At 38.1% G+C, this 24,653-nt stretch overlaps 2 protein-coding genes across 3 annotated transcripts in view; one reads left to right on the top strand and one right to left on the bottom strand.

Moving 5' to 3' along the window:
- Positions 1-116: 116 nt before the first annotated feature.
- Positions 117-22,464, bottom strand: snx2 (sorting nexin 2). 2 transcript variants are annotated; one of them, XM_007573171.2, is made up of 16 exons: positions 22,253-22,464; positions 16,049-16,148; positions 14,758-14,918; positions 14,571-14,637; positions 13,615-13,658; positions 13,126-13,267; positions 12,772-12,850; positions 11,402-11,477; positions 8,630-8,743; positions 8,091-8,184; positions 7,234-7,439; positions 6,542-6,685; positions 4,196-4,207; positions 2,918-2,998; positions 2,771-2,842; positions 117-2,504 (listed from the first exon to the last, which is right to left on the bottom strand). In XM_007573171.2, exons 1-16 carry the CDS (start codon positions 22,352-22,354, stop codon positions 2,454-2,456), a joined length of 1,545 nt encoding a protein of 514 aa, XP_007573233.1. In that variant the 5' UTR covers positions 22,355-22,464; the 3' UTR covers positions 117-2,453. The 2 variants fall into 2 exon arrangements, with proteins under 2 accessions (XP_007573233.1, XP_007573234.1); XM_007573172.2 differs by lacking the exon at positions 4,196-4,207 and having other exon boundaries at positions 22,253-22,463.
- Positions 22,465-23,528: 1,064 nt separating this feature from the next.
- rnf214 (ring finger protein 214) overlaps positions 23,529-24,653 on the top strand; it is a 5,788-nt gene continuing 4,663 nt past the window's right edge. Inside the window, exon 1 of the mRNA XM_016661257.1 lies at positions 23,529-23,894. Coding sequence (XP_016516743.1) covers positions 23,774-23,894 — 121 coding nt within the window. The 5' untranslated portion in view covers positions 23,529-23,773. The remainder of the gene's footprint in view (positions 23,895-24,653) is intronic.

Raw genomic sequence — 24,653 nt, 5'->3', positions numbered from 1 at the left:
CTAATGAAACACAGGCTTGACAAAAAACTCTATCAACAGCTAAATCTGACATTATCTACAAAGGAGTGTTTTATTAAAACATTAAAGGCAAAACAAATACTCAAAACACAGTGAAATAAAGGATGAGATACATTCTTTATTGTAATTAAAGTCTTCAATCATCAGCTCAGCTGCACTGCAGGAATGTCACATCAAAAGATTTCCAAACAAATCAAGAATTTCATCATCTTTGAAAATACAAAAGAAAATCACCAAAACCTTCCAAACCATTACACATCAATGGTTGGCAAGAATGAAAAAGATTTTTAAAAAATCATACAAACCAATAAATGTTGAGATTTCAGATGAGCAGAGCTGGAAATGTGCAAAAGATTAAATTATTCAAAATCAAAACTACTTCCAGTTCTTCTTTCGGTTTCAAACCATTTAGAGATGAAAACACTTTCAGGTCAAACAGATTCTGGACGTTTTCTGCAACATGATTTAAAATCAATCACCAAAAATAAATCAAAACAAACTGCAGGATTTGCTACAAAACACATATAACTGCAGCTTTCACAAAGATTCACAGACAGATAAAAAAAAAAAGAAAGTCAACGTCTTCAGCTTGATTCAGGGACGGATAAAGCTGATAAGTTCCCACTTTCAGGAAACTAACAGCTCACAGCATCACCTTCACTTTCCCGGTTTATTCATGTAAAGAACATAAACTGGTTCTGTTCATTCTGTAAATAAATTTAAAGATTATACAAAAAAACAGCATTGATTGAACAGAAATAGCTGCTTTTAATCCCATCCAACCCGTTTCTGTTCTTATATTTCTGTCTGAACAAATCTTTAGAAAAAAAAGATGCTTATTTATAACCCAGGCTGCCATTTTGGACTCTTAAAAAGCCAAATTTTGTAAATTTATCAGATCTTTTCAGTTATTTATAATCCAAACTGAGCCTTTTTTATTAAATCTGCATTGAACAGAACCAAAGGGAGAGACTCTTCCAGGTCTGGGCTCAAACAAAAACGTTGCCTTCACTTTCGATCATACAGCAACAGAAACAAGGCTCTTAATATGAAAAGCTTAACAGGACGTAATAGCAAAGAGGAATAACTTCATGATGAGATCATTGATGGAAGATGGCGAAGGCTTGCTTTTGGAAAAATGTTTAAAAAGCTTCATGTTCAATGCAGTGAATAAAGGTGAAATAAGGTTCTGGTTCTAAATGATATTCAGGATCTTTCTGAGTAACTTTGCTCACTAAAACAACAGAAAAAGTAAAAAATGATAAACAACCAATCAGAGAGCACTTCAACTCAGTTGCTAGGCAGGGCATGTTGCATTGAAGTTCAAGAATTGTGCAGCTCTCTGGAAAATCCTGAATCAAATTTCTCATCTCAACAAGGCTCGTGGGTAATGGAGTATTTTTCATTAAGTACGGAAGCTCCTTGTTGCCAGAAAAGCAGAAAAATGTTATTAATTTTGAGCTTATTTTAAACTGAAATACTGAATGTTTAACCTTCTAATGTTTGCAGATGTTTGAAGTTCCAGTGTGAATCGTACAGCGCCATCTAGTGGCACAAACACTGAACAACGTTTAACTGTTGGACTGCTGTCAAACCTCCTTTTCAACATATTAGCATTTTAAGACATGTTTAGTTTTAACAATGTTTGCATGGTTTGGACATCAGTTTGATAATTATTAATAATCTGAAACCAGGAAGCTCGACTGAACATTTAACAAACCACTTCAAGCAAAATAAAATGTATTTTCTTTATTTTTAATTAGTTTATTCGTGTACTCAACTGTAATTTTTGGTCTTACTGTTTGGCCTGATTTTTTAATTGACAAGGCCAAAAAACTGAAAGTTAAAAACTATATTAAATTTTTGTTGTTATTTTTTGTTTCTGGAAAATAAGCAAAAGATTTTGGCATTTTTGCTGCAAAAGCAACACATCAGTTTATGTTCTGCTTTCATTTCAACTTTCAACCTTTTCTACATCTTTAGGCAACAACGGGCTTCCATATACCAAAAACTAATTTCTTTACGCAACATTTTTCTTTCTTTGGGCAATTTTAAATGACCATTTAACAGAGATGTCCCTATAAAGCGCCCCCTTGTGTCAGATGTTGGGATAAATCAATGAAAAGCCTTGGGTGTTTGAGATTAAAGCTGTCTTCTGTAAACTCGTGCTGCATTCACTGTCTGACAGAAATTACAGTTTATTTCAGTTTTTACATGAATTTGGTTGTTTCCTGAATCATAATTCGAGACGTAAAATCAATCAGTTCAATTCAAAAACAAAAACCACAAACTGTGAACTTTGCTTTTTTTAATTGCAAAAAGACACTTTGATTATCTGTCTCACTCCTCATCTTTGCTTCCACGTCAAACAGGAGGAGGGAGAGGAGAGGTGCATGATGGGTAGTGTAGTCTGTCCCTCTGCTGTGGTGACGGCTCTATGAGATGGCCTTGGCTTCAGGGAGGAAGGCTTCCCAGTATTTAATGAGCTGCAGGTCAGGAAACAGACGATTGTTTTGCTTTTAGCCTTAAATAGATTCTCATTAAAGTTGCAGCAACAATTTAAAAAATTTGACACAAAAGAAAAATTTACAACTTCAAATTAAATTGATGTTTTGTTTCAATTTTCATTTTTTAATCAAAAATGAGTGATGTCAAAACTTTGAAGAATAATTATTAAACATTTTCCATAAAATATATTTCAGACGAAAACAAGTCTTTTTGTGGAACTCGGGTTTAAAATAAAATGTTTTACCTGCTGTTGTGTTTGAACCAGCGACTCCAGGTATTTAACAATGATCATCTTAAAGTCCTTAACTCTCTCTTTCTGCAGGAAAAACATGGATGGATTTAAAGTAACAGAGCAGAAAGTGTTGGATTTAAAAACGAGTGCGACTCGTACCTCGAACCTGCTGACTTCTTTGCGGATGGTTTTGGAGATTTGCTCGAAGTCTCTCTCGCCCTGCTGGACTTTTCCCTCCAACTGAAACACAGAAAATATTCAGAGTTTCTGTCTTTATTTGTCTTTAACACACACTGCCTGGTATAAATGTGTCATTTCACCTTTTATTGCACCAGGATTATGGCAGAGACTAGGGCCACACAAAGAAACTTTTATAAATTTTGAAAATAAATTTGTAAAATTATGAGAAAAGTCATTTTAATTAGAACAAAGTCTAGACAGAGTTATAAAGTGATCGGCTCTCCAAGTCCATCTGGTTCTTTTTTTTAAGCAGACTCAGTCGTTTGTACAATCGTTACAAAGTCCAGTAAATGATAATAATTTGATGATGTATTAAAAAATAAGCATTTTCTTATTTGTAACATATAAATAATGTATAACTTCATAAGATACTCAACATTCCTTTGATTTGAAGAAGATTGCATTCAGGGGTTCTCATAAAATTACAACTTTGTTCTTGAACTATTATGAATTTATTCTCATTAAAACAACTTTATTCTCATGATTAGACAGTTTCTTCATAGCAGCATAAACTCAGTGAGAAATTTAGAAAAAAAAATAATTTTAGTATTTTATTACAGGTGAAACATATTCCGTATTATGAAATTACTTTTTAATAACTCATCACTTATGTCTAAACATATTTACTGCTCTTAACCTCTTGACATGACCTCACTGTAGATAAATCTGGACTGTCCCTTTAAGTTTCTATGAAATTTAGTTTTAAGTTCAGCTTCATTAATAAATACATTTAAAAACTTCGGTGTAATTTCTTGATGCTGATTAAGTCACTTTTTGGACTGAATAAAATCGTTTAGGTTCTGCTGTTGGGGGCGTGTACTAACATTTCGTCCAATGACAAAGTGAGAATGGTGGGCGGGGCTTGATCAGGCTACTGAATTCAACCAATCAGAGCAGACTAGGATTTAAACCAGCAACCTACTTTAGCAGGAAGTATTTTCCTTGTTAAATCAACGTTTCAGAGGAACTTCTAGGTTTTAAAAGTCAAATTTAAGGTCAGAAAGATTTTTCATCTCTACTCAGACTAATTTATGTGGCGGAGGATGGATGTGAAAACACAACACATCTAAAAGCAAAAACAAAAATATGTTGAACTAAATGTGCTAGAGGTGAACTAAATGATGCAAATGAAGGCGTGAAGCAGGCGGCAGACAGGCAGCACACGGACAGACAGAAACAGGCGGGGGCGGGTCCTACCTCCTCAATCTCCTGGTGGTGGGAAGGCATGGCAAGGAAAATGCAACAAAATTTAAGAGGCTGGAGAAAATAAACTCAGAGCTTCCAGAACCAAAGAGGAAGATCCAGAAAGATGAGCAAACAGCGAGGAAGAACAAAACCACTGAGGGAAAATTTGCAAACTTACAGAAAAAATGCTGATAAATTTCAGTCCTTTAGTGGAATTCATGAAAAATGATCAACTAAAACTTTAGGAGAAGTTCAGAAAATGTCTGGAGCAGAAGTAGTTAATATTCTGATAATATTGCTTAGTTTTGCTCCTAAGAATCTAAACTTTTATTTTGTCAGTTTAAACAGGATTAAAACTGAGAGCAGACATTTACAATGAGTTACAGCCACTGAAGATGGAAAAACAAGGAGAAAATTTCTGCCAGAAAGTCTCCAGACTTTTCTAGAAAAAACAGAAAATTTCTGAGTTTGAGTTTTTAAATACTGCAGTGATTGAGTTTAATGTTAAAATGTATTTATTGGCCAGTTTTAGACACATCAGCGACTTTAAACTGATTTTTGAGCAGCAGTTTCTCAGCTGACTGCAGTTTGTGTTTGGTGCCCACAGGGGGCAGTGTGGGTTAATGATCTGATTTACAGGAGGAGCCTTCATCACAGAGAAGCTTGATGATGATGATGATGATTAGAAATACAACTGGACTCAAAATGAAATTATTTTTCCCTAATTCAACCAAGAAAAGAAAATTATTTTGACAGAATTATTGTGACTTTTGTAAATTTTTGTGAGTAAATGATTAAAACTGACATTTTTCTAGTCAAAATATGCAACTTTTTAATTAAAGTTTTTGACTTGCATCGCAGCAGAAACTATTTATTAACATTAGAGTTAATTTGCTGATTATGCTGAACCTGCAGGGTTTTGATTTTGCTTTGTTGTGTTTCGTCCAGGTTCTGCTCCCAGGTTTCCCTGTAGGTCCGGTTCGGATCAGCTGCAGGTTTCCAGCTGCAGCGGTGAGGAAAACTCGTTTTCCCGTCAGAAAAAGCCGCTGTGTGTTTTCTGCTGTCAGAGCCGAAGCCCAACTGCTGACAGGAAACTCCAAATAAATGTGGGTTGTAACTCTACTGCGATCGCTGCGCCTGCAGCCTCTGACAGACAGCCCTCCCCCCCGATGCTCCGACCCCCGACCTCGCCGTGTATCTGTGTGTGTGTGTGTGTGTGTGTGTGTGGGTTCTGACGGGTGAATTTGTGCAGTGACGGCTTCAACAGAAGCTCTATTAAAGTACTTTTCGACTCTCCTGTTTGTCGTTGTGAGTTGGGCTGAAGTCTGCAGACGGGAAGGAAAGAAGTTTTCGGATGACTGAGCCAAGTTTCTCCCGGCTGCCGGACGGGATCCGCTTTGTTTCACTGGGAAAGGATTCAGCTGATCAGAGCAAAACGCTGCAGAGTCCGAGGAAACAATGATGGTTCCATCAAAGCAGCTTCTAAATTCAGATTTTATTAAAATGTGGATCCATTGATTCTGCATCAGCTTTAATCACGTTTCCTTTCTTCACTCTTCAGATCAGATCAACATTCTGCCTCTTTTCAGAACAATAAACAGCTTAGAGCAAAATAAAAAACCATGGGGAGAAACTGCACCCATGATAATTAAATGTAATGCTGCTTTCCACCGCCAGGGGGCGCTCCAGACTCGGTCATCTGGGGTTAAAGGTCCCTGATGAAGGGAAAACGCTCAGAGCTTCCTGTTGCAGCCTGAGGTTTGATTTCTGTGAGAAAATTATCCACATGAACAATCTGATGGCGGAAAAAACAAAACGACCCGGAAACGATCCGAGAATCAGTGAAAACCTGGAGAGCATCACCAGATGAAACACAGAAAATCCTCTAATGCAGGCAGATTTTCCTTTCATTCTTGAGAAAGTAAAAAAATATTCTCAACATTTTATTTTCTTTAATAAAATGTGACTAAAAACAGAAACATTTTTGTTTTATTATGATTTGATGAATGTCTCATTTCCCATGAGAAACAAACTTATTGTTAAAATTAAAATAATTTAATATCTAAATCTGCCAGGGGTATGAATAATTATGGGCTGTAAATATCTGAAAATCCACAAAATCTCAACTTCCTGTTAAAAATTAAAATCTCTCCTGATCATAGAAAATCTGCCGAGTAATGTCAGAAGATGCTGAAACAAAGGTTGCCATGGTGATTACCAGTTTGTTTTAGGAAGCCCCAGCAGGGATGAAAATGAGATGAAGTGAATCCGTTTTCAGGACGGTACCAGTAGAACCTGACCAGCTGGAACCACAGCCCTGTTCTGCCCGGCGACCCGCTCGGTTCTGGACTCTCTCACCTCTTTGATCTCGTCCTTGGCCTGCTGCAGTTTGTCCGGTTTGTTGGTGAACTGCAGTTTGGCTTCAGCTTCCCGTTTCTTCTGCAGCAGCATCTGGCTGTCTTGCCACTTCTGCCACGTCTTCATGCGGTGGTCAAACACTCCCTGGACACAAACACGCTCACTTTCAGAATAAAAGTCCAGAAATAAAAATATATGACACTTTCCTCTCAGGTTTTATTAGGATTTTCATGTCATCGTTCCAAGGATCCAAATCTGGATCAAACTGGACATTTGGGAGGAAATTTTTCTGTTGTGAACTTTTTGGTAACAGAAAAACTCGTCTGTCCAAAACTACAGTCTATCCGTCTATTCATGGATTTTTCTCCAAATTATTAGCGGATAATTTACGTGGTACCAGATGTTTTTTGTAGAACGTATCTAAATTATTCAAAAGAAAATGCAGCCTTAGAAGCTGAAATATCTGGACACCATGCTAACTGACTAGCTATCAGATGGCGTTTGCAAAATGGCTACTCTAGAAGCACCATTCGTTGTCCTTGGCTCTGATTGGCTGAACCTCAAGAATGGAGATCAGGAAGATCACAGATATACGTTTTTGAGTTAGCACCAAGGCATCTGGTTCAGATGTTTGATGTAAAACATAAAGAATCAAAGTAAATATTTAGATTTTCCCGTCTCTGCGGTCGCACCTTGACGGCGCCGATCAGCCGGACGTAGTCTCCCAGTAACTCGGAAAACAGGTACAGGTCGGCATTAGCCTGGTCCTGGTGCAGCTGGTCGATCTTCTCCTCCACCTCGGCCAGCTGGGACAGAGCTCTGGACAGGGCCGTGTGGTCCTCGCTGTTCCCCAACATGGCCGCCGACTTGGCGAACTGCGCCGTGTTTACGGACAGCTCTGGAGGCGAGGAAGACGAAGAACTTAAAGGTCTGATCCGTACGTCAGGATGATCTATCGATCTTCTGAGCTGTCGGATCGTAGAGTCCTTATACTTAAAATGGCTCCAAATGACGTCATTTTAGGAAAATTCTTAGAATTTCTTGAAGTTTTTAAGGTGAAGATTATTATTAAACCACCTTCAGCCTTAAGAAATGTCCTCACATTACTAAATGTTACGTCTTATGGTTGGAAACACCAACAGAAAGGGAAGACATTTTCCATAAAATGAGCAGAGCTTTGCCAACAGCAGGTTCTGCATAGGGATGCTGTCTACCAATTAATTCAATTTTACAGTTTCATCATCATGACTCACTTTTTTTAATCCAGTATAGATTCCATGATCTGGTTAATTTCCATCAACTGGTTACTGGGGGCATACTTGGATTTTTTGAGTCTTATTTTGTTTTGTGTTTTAACCACTTACAGATAAAACTAGACTTTGATTTATTTCAGAAAGACTCAAGAAAGCTATCAGGTCATTTGCTATTTTTTAAGACAAGCATTATCAAAATCACAACAAATATAACTAGATTCAAGTAAAATTGACATTTTAAATGTATAAAATCCAAACTAGTTGATATGCTTTTATTTTGGTAACAGGAAGTGTACCTTTCCTGTGGCAGACGAGCGACTCCACGCTGGCGTGAAGCTTCTTCAGCTGCAGGTCCAGATTCTCAAAGTGTTGCTGCTTTTCCTCAAACCACTGATGGAAAAACACAGAATCTGAAGAACGGCTCAAATTTTCTCCCACTTTTTAAAACTAAATCCTTCGTTCATCTTGTTTCCTCTTCTGTAATATTTCCTCTGTATTGTTTAGATTCTCCTCCTCTATTCTTCCATCTATCTTAGTTTTTTGCTGCCTCCTCTGTCCCTCTTCCTTTTCGTCTCATCACTTCTTTATATTCCTTCCATCTTTCTTCATTTGTCACAACTTACTTTTTTCTTTTCCCATCTTATTCCTTTCTGTTTCCCAGCAACTTTCCCTCCTCTCTCTCTCTAACTTCTTTGTCGTTTCCATCTCTCCATCCATCCTTCAACTTCCTTATTTACTCTCCTCTCTGCATCCAGGCTCCTTTTCCGTCCTTTTCTCTAGTTTCTCTCCCTCCGTTTCCCTCTCTCTGTTCATCCCTCTGTTTTCCTCCACTCACGGCGTCAGACTCGTTCATCTTGATGGTCATCTTGTTGACGGCGTCGGCGGCCTTGTTGACCATCCGCAGGATCCCGGCGCTGCTCAGAGCCTGGGTGTTGACGGCGCGCGGCAGCTGCAACACAAACTGAGACTTAATCTGTTTTCTGTGGCTTATTTTTTATTTAATTATCATTCCCATTCCTCTCTCTGCTCTGGTTGGAACGCTGCTGATGTTTTCCTGCTCCTAAATCAGCCACTTTATGTGCAGAGCAACTTTAGCAGAACCAGAACCAATCGGATCAGGTGGGAAACAGCCTCATTTCTCTTCATTTTGGGAAAGTTTTACCTTTTCCCCTTCCGGCCGCTCAGATCTCATTTATCCGGAGCGGCGGCGGCGCCGAGGGGACGGCTGGGTCCCCGGGGCCCTCGGTGAGGGAGGGCCGGGGGTAAAGTAGCTCTAAATTGCATCTCGTCCGCTCGTGTTTCATTAACCGGACCGGACGGAACGCCGCGCTCAGCTTCCCGGCGATTCGTCTGATAGATCTGTGACACGGAGCCATTTATCGGAGCCAGAACAATCCCGGCCGCAGTTAGGCGTCGGGTCGACAGGAACCAGGTCTGATAGATCTGTGACACGGAGCCATTTATCGGAGCCAGAACAATCCCGGCCGCAGTTAGGCGTCGGGTCGACAGGAACCAGGGCGGACCGGTCGGAGGCGACAGGACGACACGCTGCAGACGATTAAATGTGAGTGGAAATAAATGGAAGAAACGGGAAACGTCGGCGGCCCTTAAAGCCTGCGCTAGTTTTCAGAGGATCTCTGGTTTGACCTTGTTGGGAAAAAAACAAAACAAAGACATCCGAGTTTTCAGCCTTTTTTCGGAGAGAAGTGTTATTTATCTGTGTGTCCGGGAAAAAGTTCAACTCAACAAATATTGGAGTCAAATTTTACTGGATTAGGTGAAGCTGTTTATATTTGCTGAAGATAAAAAGCATTACAAAGTGATTTCCCTGACAGAAACAAAATAAATGATGGAATAAATTAATTTACTGGTGGCCTTGGTGACCGGTGACTTTTCTAAGCAGCAGGTGGAGGTTTTAGTACTTTTCTACACCTAAATCATTAGGTGTAAAATAAAACCAGCAGCTATGGGACGTTTGGTACCGCTCAGGCTTCAAGCAGCGACTTAAAATCATTTCCTAATTCTAATACCCATAACTCTAGTGCAGGGAAATTTTGTTTTATGACTCAAATATTATCTGCCAGCTTTGAGTCGGGTTGAAAACGGATTGTAATCGATCGTCTGTCACAGTGATCCAAATTTGGATTAGAAACATCAGAGAGAGAGAGAATAGGACATTCAGCAACTAAAATACAAAATGTGTGTGTTAACTGCACAGACATAATGGTCAGATTATAACCACTAATCTGATCATTATGGGTTAGATTTAGCGTAATTCATGAAAATACCTGAAGTGTAACTAATCCCCAAACAAAGTATACTCATTAATTTACTCAAATCAACGTTTTTTTGCAAATAAACTGTGTAAATATGTTGAGGGTGCCATCTTTATGTTTCTGAGGAATTATTTTTAAGTTTTTGTGTAAATTTTCTTAATTCTGCTATAGTTGGCCTAAAACCATCTCAGTGCTGCCCTCTATGGGTTGAACAGTGGCTAATGCAGGTGAATTTTTCTATTGGTTCTCTCTGTACAGCATAGTTAATGTCCATACGTCCATAAAAGTCTCCAATAAAAAATAAAGTTGATGTATATATGTGTGTGTGTGTGTATGTATATATATCTTGGCTCCGCCCACTTTGGTATTTTTTTCTAAATTCCTCAGGGAGCGCTATCACAGGGGCGCTAGTTACACTTTAAATGTAAGAAAAATAAACTGATAAGCAAAAGTTGTTCAGCAGAAATCTGCAACCTGCAGGTCTGGATCTCCTATGATGGCTCAAAATAAATCTGGCTAAAAATTACAAAAAATAATATTAATCTTTTCAAATAAAATAATAAATGTTGGTCTTAGAAGTTTTTTCATAAAACTGGATGGAATGATACTAAAAGTACCAGTAGTATATTTTACATTATTTCCTTGCTTTTTTTAAATTTCAGAAGTAACACCACATAGAAGAAAATGTATCCAACCTTATTTTGCTAAAGTTTTATGATTTCCTTTATTTTAAAACCTAAAAATAGAAATAACATGGTGGTTTCTTTAAATATTAAAGATGACAATGAGTAACCTACAGTAGGAAGGGACCCAGTTGGGAGAAAGAACTGACCAGTTAATATTATTTTCACTGGACAACCAGAGAAAATCTAAAGCCTGTCCCCAGAATTCGACAGCATTTCTGATTGTTTGTTTTCAAAGTTCCTGAAATGATGAACCAAACACCCTGAACCCTCCTGGAATCATTGAGGGATTTTTATTACCCATTTCTTGTTTGGAATTGGCAGTAATTCAGCTTCCTGGGGACAGTTTTCCCTCTTTAGGAGGACAGGAGTACAAATGACGACATTTTATTACCAAGTAAAGATGGTTTTGGGTAAAATCAAACAAAATGAGTGCTTTTCAATTTGGATTAAAGCAACAAACTTCCAACTTGGAGTTCAGACACCAGCAGTTTGCAGGTGTTGATTTTCTGCAGTGAAGCACAACCAGCAGCAGTTTCTAAGTATTGATGCTACTCTTTGTCTTTTTTATTAAAAGGGGTCCAGATGAGGCAGAGATGTGGAGAAGTGGCGATAATGAGCAGCTCCTGGTTAAAGCGTCTGATTTACCTCAGTGCTCTCCAGGAACTGCAGGACGTCAGGATCCTTCAGCAGGATGGGGTGTTTGACCGTTCTCATCAGATACCTGCAGCAGGGAGGAAATACTGATCAGAAGAGGAAGAGCAGCGTTTGTTCGACTGCATCTGGGTTGTTAATGCAGGGCAGCTTCCTGTTTGACATGCTCCACTGCTGCCAAACATCTAACTTCACTTTTTAGCCATTTTCAGCTGTGTGAAAATCTATGTGGAGCTGGGAAGCCAGTAATGAGAAGCAAACGAGGTCACTAAATCATAAATATTCACAGTTTATGACAAAAAAGAAAAATGTGTTTCCTAAATTTCCCGAGTGAGGATTTTTGTCCTCATTAGGCGTTTCTGAGTGTTTGTCCATCAGCATGTAGTTCTGTCACTCTGAGCTCCATCAGCTGTCTCCGGCTGACCTTCCTGCCAGTCAAACGGCATCAATAAAGGGCAGCAGAATGTCAACCCCGACCCGTCTCCTCACCCTCCAGCCTCCTCTGTATTCTACATACAAACACAGGATGTGTGTTGTGATAATGATGTATCTAATATTTGTAGTTTAACCTTTCAGCCTTTACTGTTCTGATCTCATTGAACTTTAATACACAGACACACAATGGGAGTAGGGGCAGCATTTTTCACCTTTTAGACAGTTTAGGCTAAAACTCAGTTTTTTATTTACGTAGAAGATATTCATGTTCTCTGTTTAACTAAAAATAAAATGGTTTAACTTAGAATATCAGCTATGTCTGATTTCAAGGCTAACAAAATGAAAATTAGTGATTGGCTGCTGTTCACTTCTAGATTTGTTAAAATTGCTAATTTTCTTAGCAGGTGTTAGCAGTTAATTACTGCTGACAAAATTAACATAGTCCATAATAATGTCATTTAGCACCTAAACAACTACTAACAAAATTATTCATCAGAATTATGTGTAGTTAGGATGTAGCAGCACCAAAATTAGCTGCAGTTAGCTGCTTAGCACTGCTTGCAATGCTAAGGTAATTAACGCAATTAGCAACTAACAAAACACTGCTAGCATAAATAACGGTCAGGTGTAAACCTACTGATTTTGTCTAAAGTACTAATTTTAAATAGTTTCAAAACATATTTCAAAGCCAGCGTTGTGCAGCTTTATTAAATAAAACTGAGTAAATATCAGGAGTATGGCTCCACCAAGAGTTGAACAACTGATGAAAATATGTTTAGTTTTTGAAGCTTCTTCATTACTTTACAACCAAATTATTAAAATAAATGTACATTAAGCAGCAAATATTACTTTAAAAACAAGTAACACTAATTTAAGACAAAAACAGTTTTATAATTAACTACATTTGTGTTTCTTTCTCTTCTTCGTACCTCTCTAGTGCGGACCTCCTTTTCTCCACAAACTCGTTGGATGACTGATCCTCCTTCCCAACCTTCACTTTGGTCATCCCTGCAGTAGAGAACAAATATTTAAGATATTTAAAACATTTATTAAGAGAACATTTTAAAGACTTTTTGCTTTAATTCCTCTTCCTGACATCCTGAATATCTAATAATTTGCTTTGAGACAAATTATTGAAAACTGCTTGTAAGAAATCAAAAATTCTCCACGAGTTTTTGCAGCTTCAGCAGAAGATGATGATGCAAACCAGTCAGACTGTTAAAGCAGGTTATAACCTGCTTTAACTGAAAGCCCAGAACTGTCGTGGTTCTAGTTCAACTTACCCACAATGCTTTTCTCTGGTGCAGGGGGAACGATGTAGCCTATGTGCAGATACTTGGAGGCCAGTTTACTGTGCAGACCCAGAAAATCACTGAAACGCCTTTTAACTGCAAAGTCTCTCTGCTTAAACAGAGACATGGAGGTCTGGAAGAGACAGACAGAAAGACTTGAAAACTTTTAAAATAATTTATGAAGCTGGAACATTAAACTTACGTTCCAGCAGTTGGTTCTGTGAAGGAACCAATCAGAGAACATCATGGAGGTCTGGAAACTGTCACCACATACTCTAAGCAGTGAGGATTTCCACATAGAAGCAATCAAGATGCACCTTTAAGACCAATGCTTTCCTAAAATAAACTGTTGTCTAACAGAGTGACGCAGGGCTAAAAATAGAACATTAGTAGGTAAAAATAAGTCAAGGAGTATGTTTCTGCACTTAGGCTCTGATTTGACCTGGATGAGAGATAAAAACTCAGTTTGATGGAACTCACCTTCGTTGTCACCTTGTAGGCCATGTATGCGTTCATACCGTCACCTGAAACACAGAACCAGTTTGAACTGCTCTGCTTGTTTCATGACACGATGTTTTAAAACAGAAACTCTAATAAATAGAATAACTGACTATTGAATGAAGAATGCAGTTCATTTAACTGGTTGAACTGGTTATTAACCGTTTTATTTACTGCTGCTGATTTAATGTTTAAACACAGGAACTGAGGACCAAGTTGAGCATTAGTGAACATTTAAAAACAAGGCTCCTGCAGGCTCTACAACTCCAATTTAACACATCTTAAGGCTTTTATGAATGAAATTTAACACGTGTTTCATGACAGAAATGTACTGTGTCTATCATAGATTTGAACTAACACACAGCACACACAAAAAGCTAACTAGCAAATATATATTAGCAGCTAGTTACTAGTCACAAAACACTATGTCTGTGCGCGACTCAAAATTTGGCCTGACTACAAATTCCTACAATTAAAAAAATAAAATAAATTACATGATTATATGAGATTAAATAGGCATGTTACAACAAAATCCAATAAATTTGATTAATATATTTAAGACAACCTTACTTTTTCATGAGTAAGATATTTTAAGGCATTAATTTTAGATACATAAATTTAAGACTTTGTAAGGATGAAACGTCACACTGTTAAAAAAGTTGGTGTCCGTTCAGAACAAGCATGTCTTCAGTTAAAAACAAAGAAGTTATTGCTGCTCTGTTGGAAATATACTGTAGCTGCAGTTACAAGTAAAACCTCCAGGGGGCTCCACTGTGTCAATTAGTAAGTTTGATGAAGCAGATTTAGCTTTGTCCTCTATTTTGGGAAAAATACCATCTCATTCTTGTTCTGACCAACTTTTTGTTTCACCTCTTTTAATGTTGGGACATGCCAAGTTATTTCAGGGCAACAGGGACACTTTACCAGCGAGGACCCACCAATTTTCTCAGGATCTGACACTGATATGTGGACGTCGAATGAATCTCCACCTTCTTCCTCTTCAATCTACAGGAAACAGAAACAAGGTACCTTCAGTTTTTTATATGAAACATCATTCTTTTTAACGTTTCATTTTTAAAGTAAAATACCGTGTGTGTGTGTGTGTGTGTCTGTGTGTGTGATTACTTCATCAAATGAGGAGTGCGTGAACATGTCATCATGCGTGTGGCCAATACGAGGAGTTATCACGGAGGTGGGGGGCGTGATGGGAGTGATGGCGGGCGACGGGCCGTCAGACAGCAAGACATCTCTCTCTGGACTGTCCAATGACACCTCTTCTGTAGCCTCTACACACACACACACACACATACACGCCGTCACGTCTCAATGGAACCCCTGGGAATTGACCACTTTATGAGGTCAAAATCGTCCTCCATGTTTTTTTGTTGTTGTTTTTTTAAACAGATGTTCTTGATATTTCACACAGATTAAAATATCACCAAAGGCCAGTCAGGGACTCTTGAATGAAAAGTCTGATAGAACAAACATGTCACTAACAGACAATACAAGAAAAATGCTGAAGATCAGAACATCCTAAACATCTGAAACACCCTTCAAAACCACTTTTAACAAACACAAATGTCCCAAAGTCATAGTTTAGGTTTAAAGCTATATCAGCAAAAACAACTACATACTGGCAAAAGGGTATAAAAGCAGATTACTTGAAAGACGTGATTAAAAACAAAAAACAAATTAATTAAGAAGCAGTTGATATGAAATTCCTTAAACAAAAATGTGATTCAAAAGGATAAGTTTGAGTTGGAACCTTGCTAAAAAGATTTTCCAGAAAATCTACACCATGAAATTCTTGTCTTGAGTAGTTAATGCAGAATAGTGAAGTAAAATACTGTTAAAAATAGATACTTCCCTTTTAATAAATAAACATGGAAATCTGGAACATCCATCATGGCCCCTTGATTAAACTACTTGGTCATTTCCATATTTAAAAGAAAAACAGGAGCTCATGCAGTTGGAAATATCCCAAACACTGTGCACTTTTTATTATCCGAGTAAGAAATAAGATGAAATTCAGACGGTATCATAACCTTGAACAAACACATCATTACAATAACAATGTGTTAAAATATTATATTAACAAAAAACATTAAAATACAGGTAATAATTTATAATGTAAGTTCTGAATACAGAAACTACATGTAATTTTACTTAAGAATAACTTATTCTTCAATTTTGATGGCAAGATTAACAAAGTGAAAAAATCCCTAAAAAAGTTCAATCTTTTCTGCAGCTGCCTTGAGGGGGCGCCACAGCAGATCTTTTCACTCCGTTTCCCTCAGAGCGTTTCTTCTGCTGTCTCTAGGTCAATAAACACCACTGGAAACACTTCAGACACTTGAGTAAAGTATAAACTAAAGTAAAATTACCTTTGTTATTATTATTCTGTGTGTGTTCATACCTGCAAACAGATCCTCGTTGTCATCATCAAAAAATGAGTCCTGCTTGGGTCCATTTGCATTGGTGCTGATGTCCACAGCAGACAGACTGGCTGGTTGTGACTAAACACACAGAAACAGAGACTTAAAAAAAACAAATAAACAGAGCATGTTGGGTTCTTTACGTCAGAGATGAACAAATACAAACTGAAACAAACAAGCATAAAGGATCTCTGAAATAATCCAGCATCCCATAAACCAGATTCTAGTTTGGGTTTGTTTTGTTTTTTTTTAACTCAGCTGATGTGGACAAAAATAAAGGTAAAGATGTTCATGATGGGATTTTCAGAACAAGTCAAGTTAAATTCTTTTAAACCTGAACTTTAATGGAAAATTTAATCAAACTGATGAGATTAGGACTGATCAACATTTACTCTAATCATCTGACAGATTTCTAAGCTTCCATCTAAACAGGAAGTTCCATTTAATTTTAATTTTCTGTCATTTCCCTAAAGAAGGAAAGTGTTACTGTTGCTGGGGGAAAATGGTTTAGTTCATGACTGTAATTATTGAGGAAATGATCAATAACCACAAATACAAGAAAAAGAAAACAAATGAAATGGTGGTTAACGGTGTAGTATTACTATGCTGTCAAAGATCCTTGTTGAAGGCCAGACAACAAAAAGAAATGCAGCTGATGACTCAACGTAGTCATAATGTTTCTTTACTAAATCAGTGAGGTAGCAAGGTTTTCAAAACAAGATAGTTGTTTAAGAACATTAAATGGTAAAAATATGATGGAAATCCTTTGAATACGTGTCCTGCTCCTTTAGGTGGTCTCCTCCTCAAGGAGCAGAAAGAAGCGCGCATGTGACCGAGGCTCAGAGCTGGCAGAGTTCAGAACGTCACAGAACCCAGGTGAGCGTGTGTCAGATATAAACATCATAAATTATTGTTTGTTCACATAGATATATGTTCTCACATCAGTGCCACTGCTAAAACACAGTTTAAACACTCAGACTAAATTATCTTTAACTTTTGGTTAACAAAGGCACATCAGTAATTCAGAGATTCTGAAGGTCTTTATTTTGTAGGCAGGATAAAGTTTAGATTCTCTCTCAGTCCCAATTCCTTCACTTCAGTCTAATGGCTGATTTTTATTGCCTAATTTCTACCATCCAGGTTTCATCACCCTGAATCCATCGGTGCAGGAGAAGAATCTGATTTCTTCCTCATACTGCAGCAGAAACCGTTGACAGAACACGTGGACTTCGTCTCAGAGAAAATCCTCTGCTCCTTAGTGAGCAGCATTCTCCCACAGAAGAAGCAGATAAACCCTCCCAGCCGTGTGTCATCCATCCTGCTGAAACTCAGAGCGTTCCGACTGTAACGGACCCAGTTCTACACCACCCGGTTCTACACCACCCGGTTCTACACCACCCGGTTCAACACCACCCGGTTCTACACCACCCGGTTCAACACCACCCAGTTCAACACCACCCAGATCTACATCACCCGGTTCTACAGGCCTTCACTGAGAGAATAGACCTTAAACTACTGCTGGTAGTTTAGAAATCACTGAACGGCTGCTGTTGTTGGATCAACCTTCCAGATCTCTCAGGTCTCCTGGTTCTGCTTTGCATCCAGAACCAGAACCAAACATGGAGAAGCTGCATTCAGCTTCTATGAACAACAAATCTGGAACAAACTTCCAGAAAACTGAAAAACAGTAGAAACACAGTTTCTTTAAAGAAAGACTAAAACCCATCTGTTTAGAGATGTTTTAGAGACATAATAAATGAAACTTTGACCAAGACATTCGATGCAAACTGGTGATTTTTATGATGGCACTCTGTTTCGTTTCTTTACTGGTTTTCAATTGATGACTGTATGGTGTTTTTATAACTTTTTATTTTTGTGTTTTTATGATGTAAAGCACTTTGAACTGCCCTGTTGCTGGAATGTGTTGTACTAATAAACTTGACTGATTGATGAAAACAGGATTTGAGTGAAAACCTAAATCCATACATGTCACAGTCAGTACAGGACATTTTTAATTTTCCTCCAACAGTTTTTTAATCTCTACTTGTAAATGCTGAACTTGGAGAATGCAGGAATTAATTTGCTCCTTTCTGTGTCCAACTTGACTTTAGATGTGTTGCTTTGCAGAAACACCCACCACTGCTGCAACAAATTTTAGCTTTGTAACATTTTTAATCTAAAAGATTCATTTTATTCCCAATTTAATTTTGCTTGTTAAAGTAAAAATATTCCCAGATTTATTTTACGCCATTAAAAGCTTATAAATGAAGTCAAACTGCAGCAGTTGACAGTTACTAAACCACAGAGTGACGCAACTTTACTGCTGAGCCAGTTTAAGACCAACGGCCTGTTTTCGTCACACATGCTGCATCATTCAGCCCGAAAACCGGCAACGTTCAGCCTGAAAACCGGCAACGTTCAGCCAAAAAACGGCAACGTTCAGCCCGAAAACGGCAACGTTCAGCCAGAACCGGCAACGTTCAGCCAGAACCGGCAACGTTCAGCCAGAACCGGCAACGTTCAGCCAGAACCGGCAACGTTCAGCCTGAAAACAGCAACGCTCCTGTGATGCAGCAGGAACTAAACTACAGGATCGTTTTTCGTGCTGCTGCAGATGGCAGACGTGTTGCTGGGTGTGTCCGGCAGCAGGTGGAGGTTTCTCAGGACAGTGCAGGATTAAAAACAACAAGCCTGTAGAGGCAGAAACAGAACCGGGCTCACAGCTGGAGTCCAGGAAGAGCAAAGGAAGGACAAGACGGACAGATTATAGCTGACAGGACATAAAAGAGGAGAGGATGAACGACTGAGCAGGAAATGAGTGATGATAACGGTTGACTTCCTCCCTTCTTACTCAGCAATGTGTGAAGGAAACAAGAGGAAAACGTCACATTTAAAAGCAGAATAAGAACGAAAATGAGTGAAATCACAGAGAAACAAACCGATGAAGCAAAAACACAAAACTTCACAATAAACTATGTATTTGAGTGTATTTTGAACTCAAATTGTAAATTTTTAGTTGCAGTCCAAATTTTTTGACTAAGGCTGCAATTATCTTAGCAATTGATTATTCTAATGATTAATCACTAAATAAATACTTAACTGAGCAATTTCTGCTTGACTTAATATTAATACAGTGAAGGGCTGTGCTGAACAAAAATAACCAAGTAACTTTTCAGCAAGATATCGAAGCTTATTTTAACTCAATAATTCTTAAATATTATTTTTCATTACACACCAGACAAGGGAAAAATCCCTTGGTATAAATGTACGTGTAATAATGCAGAACATTTTCTGCGCTTCACAGTTCCAGCAAAACCATTGAATCCAATAAGAACCCAGCTGAGAACCCAGCTGAGAGTGGATCATCAGGAATTAAAAACAAAATCTGATTGGATTTGCAGAGACGCCTCAAAGGAGGAAACAGGAAGAGTCACAGGTTAATCAGCACTGGACCCGACCCCGGTCCACCTGAAAGGGAATAAAACACCCTTCATCCGTTTAATGAGGCTTTGTGAGGCAGCGACACTATGAACACACACACACACACACACACACACACACGTCACTGAATAGCTGCTATAATACTTGAGGAAGACAATCATCACCAGGAATGAAACCAAAGTGCTGACAGGACAAAAGAGGACAACCAGGCCTCTATTAGTGTGTGTGTGTGTGTGTGTGTGTGTGTGTGTGTGTGTGATCCTGCATGCTGCATAGTTTGTTTCTGAACTGACATTAGGTTCTGATAAACCCATTTCTGCTCCTGATTCTGTCGTTTGTTTGTGTTTCTGCAGCAGTAAAGTTTTATTCAAGCCTCTGAAGGAGTGAAGACGTTGCGCTGACAGCTGAGCCGAGGTTCCTCTTCAGGACAGGAGAACATGAGAGAGAGCAACAGGCTGTGAACAACTGGGATGTTTTCACGTCAAACTGGACCAGGACCTCAGAGGACCGGTTCTGACATGTTGAATCCTTTCCATGCAGGATTAAACGGTTCTGAAGGATAAAATGGGTCCAACCTCCCAGAAAGGCGACCCAGTCCAGCCTGCTGTATGAACATCTGGGTCATTGCTGACCTGCCAGGATAATAAATTTTACTGGACGATATATAGTCCCAGTAATCGATGTGATAAACCATAATATTGTCATTTTGAAACCTTTTTTGAGTCACATAGTGATAAAGGGACAATAATGCAGGTTCTTTTGTCAAAGACCATTAAATTATAAAAAACAGGAACTGGAAGATATCTTCAAATATCCAAAATAAAACAAAGCAACTCAAAACAAGTAATAAGAATATAAACCGCACTCAACCAAACCATGAATAAAATGGATTATGAAGTCAGAATTAGAGCTCATCAGAGCAGAAATCAATGAGCTCATTTAGTTCATCATCAGAATCGATTGATTGATTAATTGCTCATTTGCTTACAGCCTTACATCAGAAGAAACTAAAACATAACTGATCAAAATGCTTCACAATAACACAAGTAAAACTATATATATATATATATATATATATATATATATATATATATATATATATATATGTGTGTGTGTGTGTATTTTAAAAAATTGGATTTAATGGTAAAGCAGTGAAGAAACTCAGAAACTTTGATGAATCGACTAAACAGCAAAACAAAAAAAATGGCAAACCGTTAAAAAAATGATATAAAAAAACTGTTTTAATTCAGAAACCAGACAGAAAAAAAGCTGTTAGAAATAAAACCAAAGCTGGACTTCCAGCTGCTTTCTGCTCAGATCAGGTTCTGAAAGTCCAAATCAAGAACTTCTGAACCTCCAGGTGGATCTATAAACAAAACCCTAAATATTACAACAAGTTTTTGATTTCACTTCTTCATCCCATAAACCTGATGGGTCATAAAACCTGTTGATGTTGGTTTCTTCACTCTGTGGCACATAATGACCTCACAAAGCAGCACAAAGCTCGTCCAGCTACACTTCAGAGAAGTTTTTAGACTTTAAAAACATCAAATTCAAGCATTTCTAAGCAACAAGAAGAATCCTCTTCCAATGACAAACAGATCGTAGTTTCTATCTGAGAGCAGCAGGAAGCTGCAACCTCCAGAGGTTGATGATCATTTTTCTAATTATCGTTTACAGTTTGGGTAACATGTTCAGAACCCAAAACAAACCCAGATCAGCCACGTTATCACTCAACGGTCCTTCAGATATAAAGATAACATGGAGAAAAAATCCTTCAAGGCAACTTTGTGACTTTTACTCAGAAAACAGCGAAGGTTTGGTTTATTTATTATTTATTTATTTATTTATTTATTCATTCAAAGATTGTAAGTTTTAATAGCAGCATTTTCATTTACACACTAGCTTCGGTCCAGTTCTGTCTCTTAGTTCATGTTTTCACACTAAACCAGACAGAATCGCATCTGAATTTGTTATTCTGATTCTGTATCTGTTTCTATGGAAGCCCATCCCTGCCTTGAAATAAAAATTTTAAAATTGTGACTATATTCTCACATTATTACTACTTCATTTTCATAATACTGACTTTATTCTCGTACAACTTTTATCTCCAAATACTATTTTTTTTCTTTTCTTAGTTTGTCCTTTATACTCTGTTTAACTAAGAGAAACTAAGAGAAAACTATAAATTATAATTAGCCATGAAAAGCAGAGCAGTTTGTCTATGGTTTGGACCAGAATGAATATAATTCAGTTAAGCTTTAAGGTTTTATTTCCTTTTCTTACTGTTAAACGTCCCATAAAAATGTTAAACTTGTGTCTTTATTCTTTAATGTTTTTGTCTTTAATGATTGTTGAAAATAAAAAACAGATTTAAGAACAGCAGAAAACAGCTGAAATGCAGCATTACAACCGTTTCTTTTTTCCTTGCCTCCCCTGAAAGCACCACCCTGCTCACCTGTGTGACCGTCACCTGACCAGCGCGTTTATTTGCAGGAAATATTGACCCTAATCGGCTCCTGTACATGTGGCAGTGAAGGCCACCGTTTGGAGATAAAACCCAGTTTCTCTTCTAAATCAAGACTGAACCCGAACTCCCCGTCCGAACTGAACTCCATTCATCCATGCTCGGATTTAAGCGGAGTTTTCCTCTGCTGTCAGCCGGAGCCATCACGCCCTGCCCGGCTGTCTGCCTCCCCTCGGCCTCCCCCCTCCATCACCCCGCCGCCTCCCTCCTGCCTCACCTCCGGGGTGGCGGCGCTCGGCTCCGGGAACAGGTCCTCTCCGTCCTCCACCTCATGGAAGTCGGTTCGGTCCGGTGGAGGGTCCCGGGCTGTGTCCGCCATGTTTCTGCTGCTAACGGAGATCCAAACACCGAGGTGCTGACAGGAAGAGAGGAGGAGCAGGAGTCAGGAGGTTCTCCTGCTGCGTCATGTGACTGTCCTGCTGGGAACCAGAGAGGAGCGGGAAAACGAAGATGACTGACTCTGATTGAAGTTTTATTTTATTTTATTCTTAGCAAATGTACAATAGTACACAAGTACATCCAAGTACATATAATAAAAGGTTTGTTGCAACATCTAAGTAAAGACAAATGAGAAGCAAATTTAGAGTTATTGTTTTTCCAATTTTCTGATTATTTAAATCCAATGTTTTAACAGAAGAAGCATATGTTTTAAATGTGTTTCTTTTTAAATTATTACATCATATAGTTCATTCAAAGAAAATGTTAACTGTTAAAGAGCACTATTTACAATTATGATAATATAATGTTCTTTCCAACTTTTTCTGTAAGGAGACTTTGCAATGTGACCAAATTATTACAGAATGAGAACATTTAATGTTCCCCAAATAAATGTTCAGAACTTTCTCCCTCACACTGATAAGAAGAGTGAAATCAGAATCAGCTTTATTCACCGCGTTGGTGAACAAAATCAAGGAATTTGATGTCCGTTCTACTTTGCGCTCAGTGTAAAGATATTTAAAATATAAACATTTAAAAAGGATAAAAAATAAATCTTTTTGTTCATCTTGTAAATGTATATACACTGTGTTTTGTTGAAAGAGTTTGTGTCCAGGATGTGTGGGTTCCAAGTCCATGTTAAAGTTTAACCTCATCATTAATTTAACCCAAATGTTTCTACAGAGTTTGTGGTTGGATGGTCACATCATGAAGAAATGAATGAGGAATTGACAGACATGTCTGTCTAGTCAGGAAAAATGTACTTAGGAGGTCAGTGCCCTCCCTGGTTCTCAATGTAGAATAAATCTGATTAGCTGCAAAAAGGAAAGTTTTCTGGAAGTTAACAGTTTCTGGCTTTAAACACTGTTTTATATTTAACCTCATCCCATAATTTTAGTTTTTTTCATTTGGAATTTAATGATTCCTTTAGCTAGTACGGATAACAAACCGATCATATTCAAGATGTCTTAAAAATCTGCTCGTTATCAAATTTATTATGTGAACTTTTTTATTACTTGTGAATTAATTGTTATAGACGATCTTTGTTCCGTAACGTCCCAACGGTAAAGGTATTTCCGCCGGACCTTTTTTAGGGAAGCACAAACATCCGTGTGTCCAACTGGCGGAAACTGTAAACTGCGTGTTGAAATAGTTAAACAAATCGGTTTTTGTTCTTCAAAAGCGTTTTTTTAAAACGAAGATAAATCCCTCTGAGACATCCACCAAGCGGATGGACCGGTAGCTTGGCGTGTTGTCGTCAACCGGAAGTCTTCACATTTGTTTTTGTAGTTCAGGTAGGAGCATGTATGCTAGCTGGGAAACAGCTGCTCCTGATGAAGAGGACGAGGAGCTGGGAAACCGGATCCAGGAGGAGGACCTGGATCTAGACTTGGACCTAGAGTTGGCTAAAATGACGGTTGAAGGTAAAATCTCGGTGTTCATGTCAGAATAATGTATTTGTAGTCCGGTTCTGGTTCTGTTTTATATCAAGAGTAGAAGAAGAAACTTCCAGGAAAACAAAACTTTAAGGGTGTTGTTGAAATAGTCTCATTATGTCGTCAAACTGAACGTAAACAACACTTTTGCTATGTAGAATTAAACAGAGTTCGTTAAAACAACTTTGTCACGTTTTTTTCCTGATTCTATTCAAATAATTTTATTTGTGTTAGAAAAAGAAGCAGAATCTCTACTTCGTTTTTATTGATACAATAAAGTTTCACTAATTGGAATCTTTTTCCAAAGTTGTACATAAACATCCCCATAAAATGGAAATGTCATAAAACTTGTATTTCATATATATTTTGAACATTTATTTCTAGTAATATTTATGATTATATTACTAGAAATCACAGCTAAGAAAACCTCAAATTCAGTTGATCAGACCAATATATACAACATTCTTAATACAGATGCATGAACGTTATTGCCTACAAATTTATGACTGTAGACTTGCAGGGTAATTGCTAGAGGTGCCGATCGATCGGCTATCGATCATAATCGGCCGATCTCCGTGAAAAAGTGTATGATCGGTGATGATCGATGATCACGGTCTCTTGTTGCCGATCACACAAACCGATCACCACCTGCATCTCATTTCCCAGCCTGCCTGTGCAGCTGGTCTCCTCTTTCCTTCACACTGTGCAAACGGCGCGCAGCAACAAATCCTAAGCGATGTGAACTAT

Source organism: Poecilia formosa, unplaced genomic scaffold (assembly GCF_000485575.1).
Source record: "Poecilia formosa unplaced genomic scaffold, Poecilia_formosa-5.1.2 Scaffold320, whole genome shotgun sequence".
NCBI lineage: Eukaryota > Metazoa > Chordata > Actinopteri > Cyprinodontiformes > Poeciliidae > Poecilia > Poecilia formosa.
The sequence above is the reverse complement of the archived record's forward strand: the minus strand, read 5'-3'. Positions and strand labels throughout refer to the sequence as shown.